At 38.5% G+C, this 13,913-nt stretch overlaps 1 protein-coding gene across 2 annotated transcripts in view; it reads left to right on the forward strand.

Annotated features, from left to right (window-relative positions):
- The window catches only part of ssh1.L (slingshot protein phosphatase 1 L homeolog), a 38,494-nt gene that overhangs the window by 1,943 nt on the left and 22,638 nt on the right, over positions 1–13,913 (forward strand). The window contains exons 2-3 of one of the 2 annotated variants that reach the window (XM_018260868.2): positions 3,283–3,320; positions 12,268–12,371. In XM_018260868.2, the coding sequence (XP_018116357.1) occupies positions 3,283–3,320; positions 12,268–12,371 (142 nt within the window). Of the gene's footprint in view, positions 1–3,282; positions 3,321–12,267; positions 12,372–13,913 lie in introns of those variants that run through there. The other variant, XM_018260875.2, reaches the window with a different exon arrangement.

Raw genomic sequence — 13,913 nt, forward strand, 5'->3', positions numbered from 1 at the left:
CAAGTGATGTAAACAGTGTTCTCTGTAATTTGTTTTCGGACATGTGCACATATATTAAACAGGTTGTTCACCTTCCAAACACTTTTTTCAGTTCAGTTGTTTTCAGATTGTTCCCCAGAAATAAAGACTTTTTACAATTACTTTCCATTGTTTATTTTTTACCGTTTTTCCCAAAATCTAAGTTTCAAGTTGAATGTTCGTGTTTCTGGTGTTTCATTCTGGCAGCCCAGTAATTGCAGACACTAAACTGTTATAATTTTGCAACATTCAGTTGATACATTTCTCAGCAGCATCTCTGGAGAAATTAGTAACTATTGTATCAATTCAAACAGCTGTGTGTAATGAAACCCAGAGATTCTGTTCTGCAGAGACAAAAATAAGAAATGTATCAACTAAATGTACAAATTTAGAACACTTTAAAGGGGCAGCAACCCCCTCCCAGAACTACTTTAGAAGGTGAAAGATGACACTTTACTCTTCAATATCAGAAAAACAGTGGCACATTAGTGGAAGTGGAAAAAGTCATTATTTCTGGTGCTCTATCTGAATACAACTAGTTGTTTCAAGGTGAACAACCCCTTTAAGTGTTTATCCAATATTTAAAAAATGTGGCTGCAGGTGGGTTGGTAAGAGTAAAAGAAAAAGTGAATTATGTGCCTACAGGCAAAACGTTATGGGTGTCATGTGTACTTGTGCCATAGCTTGTATGTGTGTGTTTGAGCACATCATTTACAAGTGTTTCCAATGATCCCTCTGGCACCAAAAACCTTCTGGGCTCGCCACCTTTGTTTCATTTACTTGTGCTATGGCCTTTATTTGTGAGCCTGAAGACGTGGGTAATGGTAATGTTACATTATGTGTGCAGTACATTATGTGTGGCATAACTATCACTGAGTACAGGGGGCAGGTAATAGGGATGCTCCAAATTAGTTTGGGATTTGGCAGAATTCTAGCCTTTTTTTGGCAGGGTTCAGGTTCAGCCAAATCCAAGCACCTGCCAAACTGTATCCAGACCCTTAAAACACCCTTTAGGGCACATAATCAAGGAAATTGCTAGCACCCCCCCCCCCAACACTTTCCCCTAACTTGCATGTGTAAATTAGGGTTTGGGATTCGGCTGAATCCTTTCTGAAAGATTCTGGAATCAGCCAAATCGCACAAAAAAGTGGATTCAGTGTATCCTTAGTGGCTACCCTTTGAATCCTTTGTGTCTTGAACCTTACCCATGTTCTCATTCTCACACACATAATTTATGGAACAAATGCACACAACAAGATGTACATAACTCAAAGTTTTAAGTGACGGCATTGGAGAGAACAATTATATATGAGTAGAGACTAAATAAATAAAGCATGGAAGACTCTAATGGGCTAAACCCATTAGAACTTTATTATCCCTGTGGGAACTAGCACTGCACTCCCTTAGCAATAAATGGTTCACATTTTCATCTTGCAGAGGACTTGTTCCTTCTTGTGGGCAAGTCAATTAGGACTGTATATCTGTGAGAGAGACAGGTTGTGGTGCTTAGAATCCAGATGGCAGGAAACTAGAGTCTGTTGTAGAAGTTCTGCCTGCAGGACAAAGCAGGAAGCAAGCCTTAAATCTCATCCTGGGAAAGTATGGATTATAGCCATCCTTGTACACTACATGTTCTCAAGGTTATTTGTTTTCCTCTGGAAGCGCATGGGTTTGTCAGGATTGTTGAACAGGGGTGCCCACAAGGTAGATCGGGATCCACCAGTAGACTTTTAGCTGGTGATCAGTAGATTTCAAGAAACTCAACAAAAAGCTTGTATAAGTCACCCTCCTGTTTCATTCTTTTCATTAAGTTGTTTATTTATTAAAGTTACATAATAAATAGTTGTTAGTTAAACATAGCAATATACATTTGCTCCTAAATCACTAATATTTAGTAATGTTTTCAATGGAATAGAATGTTTACAATGCTTTTATCGATGTCGATCATAATGGGGCAACATCACTAAAATAGACCCCTCATTAGCAAAGTATGGGCACTCCTGTATGTAGATGCTGATTAAATTATATTACAGATAGTATGTTCAACCCAAGCCCTATTCATTGCACTGATTTTAAAAAGGTGGTATACTGTCCCTTTAAAGCAGTGTTCCCCTTGGGTGTTGCTCCCATTGGCCTCAAAGCAGCTGCTTATTTTTCAGAAACCTATAAAACTATTCTTTCACGACAGCATGCATAATTCTGTGTCACAGCTTCTGTCTAAGACACTCCATGAAAGTCTCCCATGAAGCCTTCCCCTGCTCAGGGAATCACTGTATCTAGTAATTTAGCCCTGACATCATGTGACTCACTTGGGCTCATTTATCAAGGTAAATTTGCCCACTGGCAGTAATTCACAGCAAACAATCTGTGATTAACTTTTGTTATGCCGCCTTAGGGAGATTTTGATTAGTTGCCGTGGGTTATATGACATTACAGTTTAGGTTCAAATTTGCCTGGTATTGATAAAGACAAAGTTAGAGGAATGTTGAAAAATGGACTGCAAAGAGTTGCGTCCAGTTTGTTTGTAGCTCCAGTAGTGCTTGCCAAATATTAGGGCACCCCCAAGGATTGTAATGACTTACCTGATACCTAGGGTTGCCACCCTAGCCCGAAAAACACCTGCCAAGGCCAGGCCGGTATTACAAATTTACCAGCAATGTAGTTGCCTTGTAATACCCATAACAAAAGCCCTTGGCACTCCGCTTGAAATGTCTTTTTTTGCCTTCTGGTCGTTGTGTGATGTAGCCCCATCGCCTTTATGTAACAACCCGCCCTTGTCACGGCCCACCCCTTTTGTTCCCACCCCTACCAGTGACCCCCATTTGAAATCTGGAAATAGTCAGAAGAAGAATGCAAATAATTTAAAAACTAAAATAAATAAATAATGAAGACCAATTAAAAAGTTGACCATTCTTTAACATACTAAAAGTTAACTCAAGGGTGAGCCACCCCTTTTAAGTTGTGTTTCAGAATATCACTCTCTACATCATACTAAACGTTAATTAAAGGCATACAAAATGACCTGTCATACTGTCATTATGATAAACCCTTTATTTTCCTTTATTATTCAGGTAATCCCTCCAAAAATAGTATTGATGAAGTGCAACAAAACATTTACTACAGCTTGGGAGTAAACATACATCAAAATGAATGTTTGATGACCTGCACTTTTTTCCACACATCTGAGCAATTATTTATTAATGGAACTGATGTTTTCTGTATGCTAACACTTCTATCTCTCTTGCTTTTTTGTTTTTAATTCAGGAGTTTGGAAATGAGGAGGATCGCAAAGTGAACTTGAGGTGAGAGTTATTTATAGAAGGTTCTTTTAAGTCCTTTCAGTGTACATCCTAAGCATATTATGTAGCATTGCTGGTATAGAGGTGACATAATGAGATATCAGACAGGCAGTGATAGTCATTACGAGATCAGATGATGTATATTATATATTAGATGAATGTCTCAGAAACAAATATAAACCAATACTTTTACTGTAATTCTTAATGAAGACTAGTGTTAATGCAGTTCCTTTTTTCAGTGTTAAATTGTATTTAAAAGCATCCTTGTCTTTTTTTTTTTTTTTGCTTGGTGTTGCAGTCAGGTTCACTTGTTAAATCCACATACCTCACAACATTTTGGAAATAGAAAGAGGGGCAAAAATTGTTTTTGATAAGGGACCTCCTTATCTAAATTGTTACAATTACTTATTTGCTTATCTCTAAAGTATCTTATTTGAACCTGTGAGCTGCTCTGGGCTCTCTGCCAAAAGCCAACTAAGTTAGAAACTTTGTTTGTTTTTTTGACTGTTCAGTGCTGAGAAAGTCTGGAATTTCCAGTACAAACACGGGGCTGTGGGTTGAGCTGTCAAAAGTGGGACTGTCCTGCTGAAACAGGACAGTTGGGAGGTATGAATCCAGATGGTAGAACAAATTCATCCTGGACATCCTTTAAAGGGGACATGTCACCTTAAAGGGATACTGTCATGGGGAAAAACATTTTTTTCAAAATGAATCAGTTAATAGTGCTGCTCCAGCAGAATTCTGCACTGAAATCCATTTCTCAAAAGAGCAAACAGATTTTTCTATATTCATTTTGAAATATGACATGGGGCTAGACATATTGTCAATTTCCCAGCTGCCCCAAGTCATGTGACTTGTGCTCTGATAAACTTCAATCACTCTTTACTGCGGTACTGCAAGTTGGAGTGATATCACCCCCTTCCCTCCCTCCCTCCCCCCCAGCAGCCAAACAAAAGAACAATGGGAAGGTAACCAGATAGCAGCTCCCTAACACAAGATAACAGCTGTCTGGTAGATCTAAGAACAATACTCAATAGTAAAAACCCATGTCTCTGAGACGCATTCAGTTACATTGAGAAGGAAAAACAGCAGCCTGCCAGAAAGCATTTCTCTCCTAAAGTGCAGGCACAAGTCACATGATCAGGGGCAGCTGGGAAATTGACAAAATGTCTAGCCCCATGTCAGATTTCAAAATTGAATATAAAAAAATCTGTTTGCTCTTTTGAGAAATGGATTTCAGAGCAGAATTCTGCTGGAGTAGTACTATTAACTGATGCGTTTTGATAAAAACATGTTTTTCGGTGACCGGATCCCTTTAAGAAATAAGTCCAAATCCTATTTTATGATGTTGGTCAAGAAAAATAAACTTCAATTATACTATAAAAATTATGTACATTTTGTTTTTTTTTTAGTCTTGGAATTTATAATCACGCCAATTTTGTAAATACTGTTATTAAAGCAAGCTTTGCATCATGCTAAAAAAATTTTGTGTCAGAATGGGGGGGTCTGATACCCTAGCCCATGCTCTGGCTAAACAATTAGATGGTACTTTTATTATACAGCTTTTTATATCTGGGTGACCGGTCCCCTTTAATGTGATGAGAATGCAATGTATGTTAGTTGTTTGTTATAAAGGGAGTTCTGTACTGGCAGATTGTGGATATCAAAATGCCTTCTTCATGTAGGGAACATGGATAGACCCACAGTAGGTTGATATTTAGAATTAGGCCTTGTAAACTTTACATTATATTAAAGGGATTGTTCACTTTTAAATTAACTTTCAGTGTGATTTAGAGAGTGATATTCTGTGTCTTGCAATATGTTTTAATCTTTTGTGGTTTTTGTGTTCTATCACTTTTTATTCAGCAACTGTCCAGTTTGCAATTTCAGCAATTTGGTTGCTAGGGTCCAGATTACCTTAGCAACCATGCATTAATTTGAATGAGAGCCTGAAATATGAATAGGAGAAGGTCTGAATAGAAAGATGAGTAATAAAAAGTTGCAATAACAAAAAAATTCTAGTCTCACAGAGCATTTCTTTTTTAGATGACGTCAATGACCCCCATTTAAAAACTGGAAAGAGTCAGAAGAAGGCACATAATTCAAAAACTATAAAAAAATTAAAAAAAATTGAAAGGTTGCTTAGAATTTACTATTCTATAACATACTAAAAGTTAACATTAAGGTGAACCCCCCTTTTAAGGTAATAATGTAAGCCTGTATTCTTCACAAGCCCAGCTAAAAAGATTTAAAAATTAAATTAACAACAAAATTGATATGATGCATGATTTGTTCTTATTTTATAACATGGCCATATGTGGAGAGATGCACTCCAAAATGAACAGATTTTTGCTTAGTTTGGCACACCATGTGAAGATTTCACCCATAACTAGGGGAGTCGATGTATTTTGCTGGTCAAAATGTTTGAATGCTCACCAAGTTTGACGTTTGGTCCAGGTACACATGCCCTGGCTAATGGTGATGAACCAGTTTCTATGAGGTTGGTCAGGCACTCGTACAATTCCACATTGACAGGCACACTTAAAGTATGAAGTCGATAAGAACAGCCTTACAGGTTTTGTACTGTTTTTCAGCTAATCATAGGCCAGATTAAGAGCAACACAGCACAACAGAGACCCTGTGCAACATATATATTTCTCTTTGGCATGCACTACATTTAAGTCTTTCTTTTGTTGTGATGCCACCTTTCCTGTTCCCTACCCCTGACTGACCTTGAAGATATCATTGGCTCTAAACTTGCTCATGATGTTAGTCTGAGTAGAGAATGGTCAAATCAGAAAGATGTGTAGTAGATGAGCCCACATCTAAATGCTATGTGAAGCAGTTTGTGTGGTCACCAATATTTTACTTACAGTCCCCTCTTCAATTATAGTAGTAACCACAGGGTGGCACTGGTATTTTACTTTTTTTTCTCAACAAAATGTGTATCAGAAGTTTCAGATACTTTTTTGCATTTTGTTCACACTGGGGATAATGTGCAGTATCAATGTAAAAAAAACCATTGCACCTGTTTTTTAAACAACTGTTGTTTTTATTGATAACGTTTTAGCTATGTAATGAGTATAAAGAAATGCTTGTTAACATGCTGCTCAAATATAAGTATTGAACCTGAATTCTTTGTTCATGTATCACCAACCAGTTCCACAGCAATTCACAGAGAATGTTGAATCACTCACTGCAGCCCTTTAACCGCAACCATAGACATATTTGTTTACAGTGAATATATTATTTATGCAGTAGTTTGCTAGCCTATCCCATAGTTTGAGAAACAGTTTTTATAACTGGATATTTGTATAGCACTCAAATATTATGGATTGCTTTAGTCCCTTTCTATTGGAGTCTCATTTCTCTACTACAACCACAAAACACATGACAGAAGGACATTTTCACTTGAAGATACCCAATAATATATTTTATTGACTCTGGGAGGGAACAGGAGCACCTGTAGGAAGCCCATATAAACAAAAGGCAGAACGTACAGGCTCCACTGAGATTGTGTTCTGGTAGGCATTAAACCCTTGTTAGCACTTTTTGGGAAATCACAAGGCAATAATGTGTGTACTGTTCAAACAGAAAAAGTCCTTTTATTATAATAAAAAAGTGATGCAATTCTACTGTAATTCACAGCCTTGTACAATAGATCTGCACCTTCAAAATGGAGCATTTTATAGCACAGTATAAATTCTGTATATCTTAGGGCATGGTTTACTAAATGCTTAATGGTGTGTTTTAGATTTATGTTAAGTGATGAGGTATTTTTAAGTTTTCATGGACATATAAGTTAGGAAAGTGTTACAGATTGTCTTACCTTGATACTCCCCTTAGGCCTGTGGCACATGTGGTGCTTTTGGTGTTTGAATAGCACCAATGCAAACTGGTGTGGGGGGGGGGGTCCTCTTAGAACATTTCAAGATGTTTTTCAACATGCTTAAAATGTTCTGCTTCTCTCTTGACTCCCCTTTCACAACTATTTGGGATAATGTTGTCACAAATGGCACAGTAGTTCTGTTCCTCTTCACCCCTACTCTGTTGATCATTTGTCTTCTTTTGGTGACAATGCTACGCCACACTATTGCTTTTACTACTAAGCCTTACTCCAGTACATAAGCCTGGAACATTTAGGATGCATGGGGACTGGCAGTCAAAATAGGCCCTGGCATTTCAAGTACACAGAGGCCCAATCGTCCCCCCACCAGCCCATTCCACAGTGACTGTTTATGGCATCTTACAGCAGCGCCTGGCATTTGCCAGAACTCACAGATTGCCAGTCCGGGCCTGCTGCCAACAAAGCAGGTTCTCTGAAAGATGGTTTACCAAAATGGCTTGCGGCCATATTGTTCTGAGGGAATCTAGCGTGGCAAGTTTCATGCGTCACAAAGTAGTTGACGTTGTTTGAGTCCTGCCCATCACTGGGAGCAGTACTGTTGCTGGGGACTGTAGGTCTTTTATTCCCCCACTGCTTTAATTCTTCTCATGTCATGTTGATCTGTTGCAGGATTATCTAAGGTCATTTCTTTTTTTATGTGGAGCTGTACAAAAAAAGCGAACCAAATTAGAGTTCCCTTTGAAAACACAATTTGTCTTTGATTAGCTCAAAAACACAGGAGATTTAATCATATCCTGCCGATGCAGTCAGTGTTTATCATGATTGTCTGACAATAAGCCAAGCACCTGGCATGAGTGACTTTGAGCCAGCTTTAGTACCAAAAGCCAGACAGTTTTATAAATAAATATTATTTCCCAGCTGACTAGTGCTTTCCCCGTATTTCACCATTTTCTAATGTTCTGTGTGTCACTCACTGATCACCTGACAGAAAATAACACAAGGTTTAAATTGTAGCAGAAAGAATTGTGGGAGTTAATGATACAGCTCTGTCCATTCATTGGCTTGTATGTAGGACCTTGGTTTGTGTGTGAGCACATACATGCTGCAGGGACATTAAACAGCAGTGTTTTGATGATGCAAATACACCTGGTATTAAAAAAGTATATCTTCTATGAAAATGCTTTATTTCTATGAAATAGCATTTTACGTAAGGACTGTTTTATATGACCAATTTTATTAGAAAAACTGCAATATTCACAGGTATAGTTTTCCTTTAATGGAACTGATTAGAATCTGGTGGTAGGGGCAAACAGGAAACTTGCTAGTCTGATGGGTCAGACATTTTAAAAAAGGAAGAGAAATAGCCATTTGTTGGTTATATTTAAGCAGAGGTTAAATTATTGCTAGTTACATTGTCTGCTATCTCACCCACACAGCTTGGTTCCTCTGAAAATGAGATGCAGGCTACTTATTTTTCTTTCCCCCCATAAAGGTCACATTTTGTTGCTGAGTCAGTCAAACAGACAAAGAGCTCAGTTGCTTGTTGGCCAGCTGACTCATACTGCGAAGGGTGATGAATGGCTCATCATTTGAGAAGACTCTTAGATAACGGTTGTTAACTGCCTGAGGCCTATTGAGGATCGATAGTGCAAGGTTATTTGCAAGTAGAGCTCCGTGAAATAGAGTTACAGACATTTTATTTATGGCTTCAGAACCACAGCTGGTTGATCTGTAAATGCAGTGCTATTAATGTCACTTAAATGAAAATGTGTTTTTACATTATAAAGCAGATGGTTTTTATCTTACCATAATATCTATAAGTACTAGTAAAAGATAGTTTAAAGTTTTTGTATGTATTTATATAGACCAGTGCATCTTTTAATTAAGAAATGTGTATGTTTGTTATTTCTTGCACATCTACTTACTGTTCTTAAGAGCCTTACCAAAAAAAAATCGCATGTCCACTAAGGAACCCTCCCTTCCTCCAGCTACAGCCTGTTAGGCTTTGAGCTAAGGAGTAGTTCACTATACAGAGGGTGTATATGAAATGTAGTGTAAATGCTATCTATGCTACAAAAATAGGCCCATAGGAAGGCCACTTCTACAAGTCATCCTGGAATTTCCAACACATAGCAATATTTTATCCATTCAGTCTATAAGTTTTGTTGGGGCACATTGACCAGTATGAAAGTGATGGGTGGCACATCCCCCTGACTGTATTTAAAATGTAGGAATGTTCATCTGCGTTAAACCATTGAATTAGTAATAGTATATTAATTCTCATTTCTTTGGGGGTTTTTTCTCTTATGGCAAAGTTAAACAAACAACTTTTTTCTTTTTGCTCTCAAGCCATAGAAATTTTTTTTATTTTTTTTTCTAGTCATTGGAAAAATGCAAAACTGTATAATGAATGTTTACTGTACAGTCTTCTAATAAGCAATTGCATGAGTAAGTCATGAAACATATCCTCTTTCCAAATTTTATGTCCGGGAATGTGCCTAACCCAAACAGTCAGGAAAGTTGTACAAAGTGCACCCAGTGGGAAATTGTTATTGTCTGTTGGCTGTTACATTTCCACAGCTACATTTGTCTGCTGCAGTAGGTTTGCAGCTCCTTTAGGACCAGAGCTGTCAAAACATTGTCTGCTATTGCTTTCATTATTACAGCTTGGGAACCGCTTGGCAGATACAATTAATAGCTTCAAGAAGGGGTTGATGACGTTTTAGAAAGTGAGGGAATACAGGGTTATGAAAGATAGCTCATAGTACAAGTTGATCCAGGGACTAGTCCGATTGACATTTTGGAGTCAGGAAGGATTTTTTCCCCCTCCGAGGCAAATTGGAATAGCAGTTAGGAAGATTTTATACAGACATAATAGTTTGAGCTTCATGGATGTGTGTCTTTTTTTTCAACATAACTTACAATGTGTTCTATACCCTGCCTATGATACACTTTAGAAGGATCCAACTTTTCTCTTGGGACCTGCTCACTGGTCTCCTCACCAACTGTTTCCAGACACAGTTTTGATTTACCATCTATATTTAAGTCAGCACTCAAAACCACTTGATAAAACACAGGCAATGTTCATGTTCATTTGGTTACCCGAGAGAGAACAAGGAAAAATCACGCTCAACAGTACCATTAGGGAAGCTCCTTTATGTCTCTATACTTCTAGATCATTTCCTTCAGATATTGACCTCACTCTGGCCAACCTCTCATGCATTGCGACACCCCACTCCAACACTGAAAGTTTCCTTCTTCTCTAACTGCCTATGTAGACAGCAACTTAAATTGACTTCTGTGGACTAGCAGTGTATATGGAGGTGAAGGGATATATCATCTACAACACATAACATGGGGTTGCCTTACTCTCTCTCTCACAATTCCAGGAAATAGATTATTTTGGTAATATCTCTTTCCTTCCTTTCTCTCTGCTATAGATTATTACACACTTCCTATAGACATGTTTTTCAGCTGTGCTGCAATCCAGTGAACACTATGGGGATCTATTAAAATTATAACAATGCCATGTTTATTACAATTTTTTTTTTGCACTTAATCACTCCATTGGCCACTTCTTTTTTTCAAGTGTATTTGTCATCTGTATTGTTTCCTCTACTCCAGTCTGTTTAATAGTGAATGTATGAGTGGAGAGGTCTGTGGGAGTCAAATGGTCAGCTGTTTCCTCCCTCCCTCCCTTTCCCAGTGCCAGCACATATCCCTATTCTGTACATATCTGATACAGTACTGCCCAACTCCTTGCTTTGGGACTGCTAGGAAGCTTTCTATCATCAGGACACTAGTAAGTTTTACAAAGGACTATGCCGTGTGAAACTGCTTTTTTGGGGTATATTCTTGGTGGGAAAGAAAATGTGATTTTGACAAAGATACTTTCAGGGTAATTTGTACAGGCACTTAGACATTTCTGGCAGGTTAAGATTGACTAATGCACAAAGGGATAGAAATGCGGTCTACGGTAGGTCTTGCAGGCCTGGCAGAAGTAGTAGGCAGAAGGCTACTATGAATTTAGTCCATTCATTTCTGCTTTCCATCTTTGTCAAATATAGCACATTTCTGGCTATCAGCCCTAACATTACCTCCACTTTTTCCTGCAATTAGAGGGACACTGTGATTTCATGGACGTAAACGCCCTAGAGTGACCTCATAACCCAGGCTGTTGACAAATTTACTGAAAACTGATGTCATGGTTCTTGTGTAGTGTCCAATAAGGCATTGAGCAGATCCAGAAACTGGAAATCATTACTGTTTTGTGACATTTTCTTATGTACCGTTCTTGGTGGGTTATCTCACTTGTGCTGATTAATGTGGTGAGAAATATGCCATGTAGGGAAGCAGTCATAATACTTGCAGGGCTCCTATTGGGAACATCTTTCTTTTGGAGAAATCAGTGTGATACAGAACACATGCAGAACCCCAGAGATGCAATATACTTTGTAACTGCTGAAGACCAGGATATAGAGCCTGCAGGATTCCTAAAATCCCAGTGGGATCAAGAGTAGGTAATGGGTTGTGCTGGGATAAGCATTTTGTGGGCTTTTTCAGTGAGATAACTGAGGAGTTGTTAATTAGATTTCCATTAATTAGGGGCATCACATAGGCATGGTATACGACTAGGATAAATGGTCTGGGCACTGAAATAGAGCCTGCTATGAAAATCAGTAGATTGATGTTGGTGTGGGGTTACTGGCAGTTCTAGTCTTTCATCTGTTCTTATTAAGCTTGAAAAATAAGCATATCTTTAGAACTTCCACACTGCTTCTTTTGTTTTCATAATACAGCAATGCCAGGTGATATACTGTACATGTTATGCACCAATTTTTTTGAATTTGAACTACATTCAATAAAGATAGATTAAGGCGTTGCCACATATGGCAATACAAAGGGAACAGACAGGTGTTAAGATTTACATATGCGCACGGACATAAAAACAAGAAACAAAAAATGTACGTGTACATGAAGCAGGAAATTACATTACACTTAACCAAAGGAAAAAAGAACTAGACCAGGTGTTATATAATTAAAAAGTGGTCTGATTTTCTTTATGTACCTGCATGATTTAATTTATTCTACTTTTTTTCTCAGTTTAAGTGACAGCTTTTTCATGGTGAAGGGAGCTGCCCTCTTCTTGCAGCAAGGAAACAGCACACAAGGGCAAAGGAGTCTTCTAAATCTGCACAAACATGCTGGTAGGTTATGCCTGTCACCTTGGGAAGGGAAGAGGGTTAACTACTTTTTAGTAATTGTAGATTGCGATAGTCCGAGTTTTTTTTAAACCAGAAAACAGATATTTTCCCTTTTTTTTCTATTGCAACTTTCTCATTGTCGTCTTTCTCATCTTTCAGGCATTCAAACCAGTGCCTAATGCTAGGTTAAGTGGGCCCCAAGCCATCAGATTGCAGGCTAAATTCCAAACTGGAGAGCTGCTGAGTGTAGCTAAATTACAGTATTAAAAAGGCACAAAGCTTCACTCTGCCTGTGTTTTTCCACCAATTCCACCTGATGTCTACAGGTGTTTACAGTTAGTGGCAGGATCACTTTCCACCTGTCACTGTGCACATGTGGTGGATTTGTCCTAGTGTGACAATAGCCTCAGAATGAATAAAGAAGATCAGTCAGAAAGTCAGAATCTGTTTGTGCCTGTATGTATTTATTTGTCAACATGACTTTAAAATTTAGGCAAATTTCAGCCTTGTTGTCTGACCATCAGTTCTTATACTGTCCTTTTGAAATGCCATTTTTAACAGTTTAATACTACAAGCCTTTCAGATGGAATTCACTGTGTCAGAACAGACTGATTTGCTGATACCTCTCATGACCAATTTGTTTCAGCACTGACAAGCCAGGGACAGAATAAATATACTAGTGACAAGACACAAGTGCCTGAGCACTTAAGCTGGCCATAGACGCAAAGATCTGATCGTACGAATCGAGGATTCGTACGATTTTCGGAACGTGTGTGGAGAGTCCCGACATTTTTCGTCCGGCGGAGATTGGTCGATCGGACAGGTTAGAAAATTTCTGTCGGCTGGCGATAATATCTCTGCGTGTATTGTCGATCGTACGATTTTTAGTGGGAGACTGTCACTGGCTTTGGTTGGACATAGATATCGTACGATTGCTGTCAGGGGCAGAACATTGCTGATCTGTTCTTTAACTAATCTGACTGGTAAGACTTTGATCTGAATGGTTAGTGGCGGGTCGGGAGATGGGAAAGTCCGATCGTACGATGATTTGTACGATCGGATCTTTGCATCTATGGCCAGCTTTAGGGCACAAAACCACCAAATGCAGGCATTGCTGTTTTGATTGCAGCCTTTTTTTTTTTTGCACATTGTGCCCAGCCTTTCTCATAGTAATTTACTCCTAATGCTTCCCTGGCACTTTCATTCGATATCCAGTGTTTTAGTTCATCTTTTGAACAAGCAAATTAAAGCTGCTGGACCAGCCATACCTTAGGAGTAGGGTAAATGCATTGTTGCCTGCAGGAGGTCTTGTGCTCTGCTAGCCAGAAAACAACTGAAAATACCTTTGCATTGGTGCTGCCAGGAAACCATGTCTAACACAGTTGTATGGATCAAATAATAGAGGCATTTTTACACAATTACACTTTCTAAAAGTTAAGTCACTAATACTGTGATGGCAGAAATGTTCCTTGAAACTGCTCCTTAAAATACACATGTACACAAATGGTCAAGGAGTAAGGTTGAGATTGGCCAAAGTGAGTGCCA

The sequence above is a fragment of the Xenopus laevis genome, chromosome 1L (assembly GCF_017654675.1).
Source record: "Xenopus laevis strain J_2021 chromosome 1L, Xenopus_laevis_v10.1, whole genome shotgun sequence".
NCBI classification, from domain to species: domain Eukaryota; kingdom Metazoa; phylum Chordata; class Amphibia; order Anura; family Pipidae; genus Xenopus; species Xenopus laevis.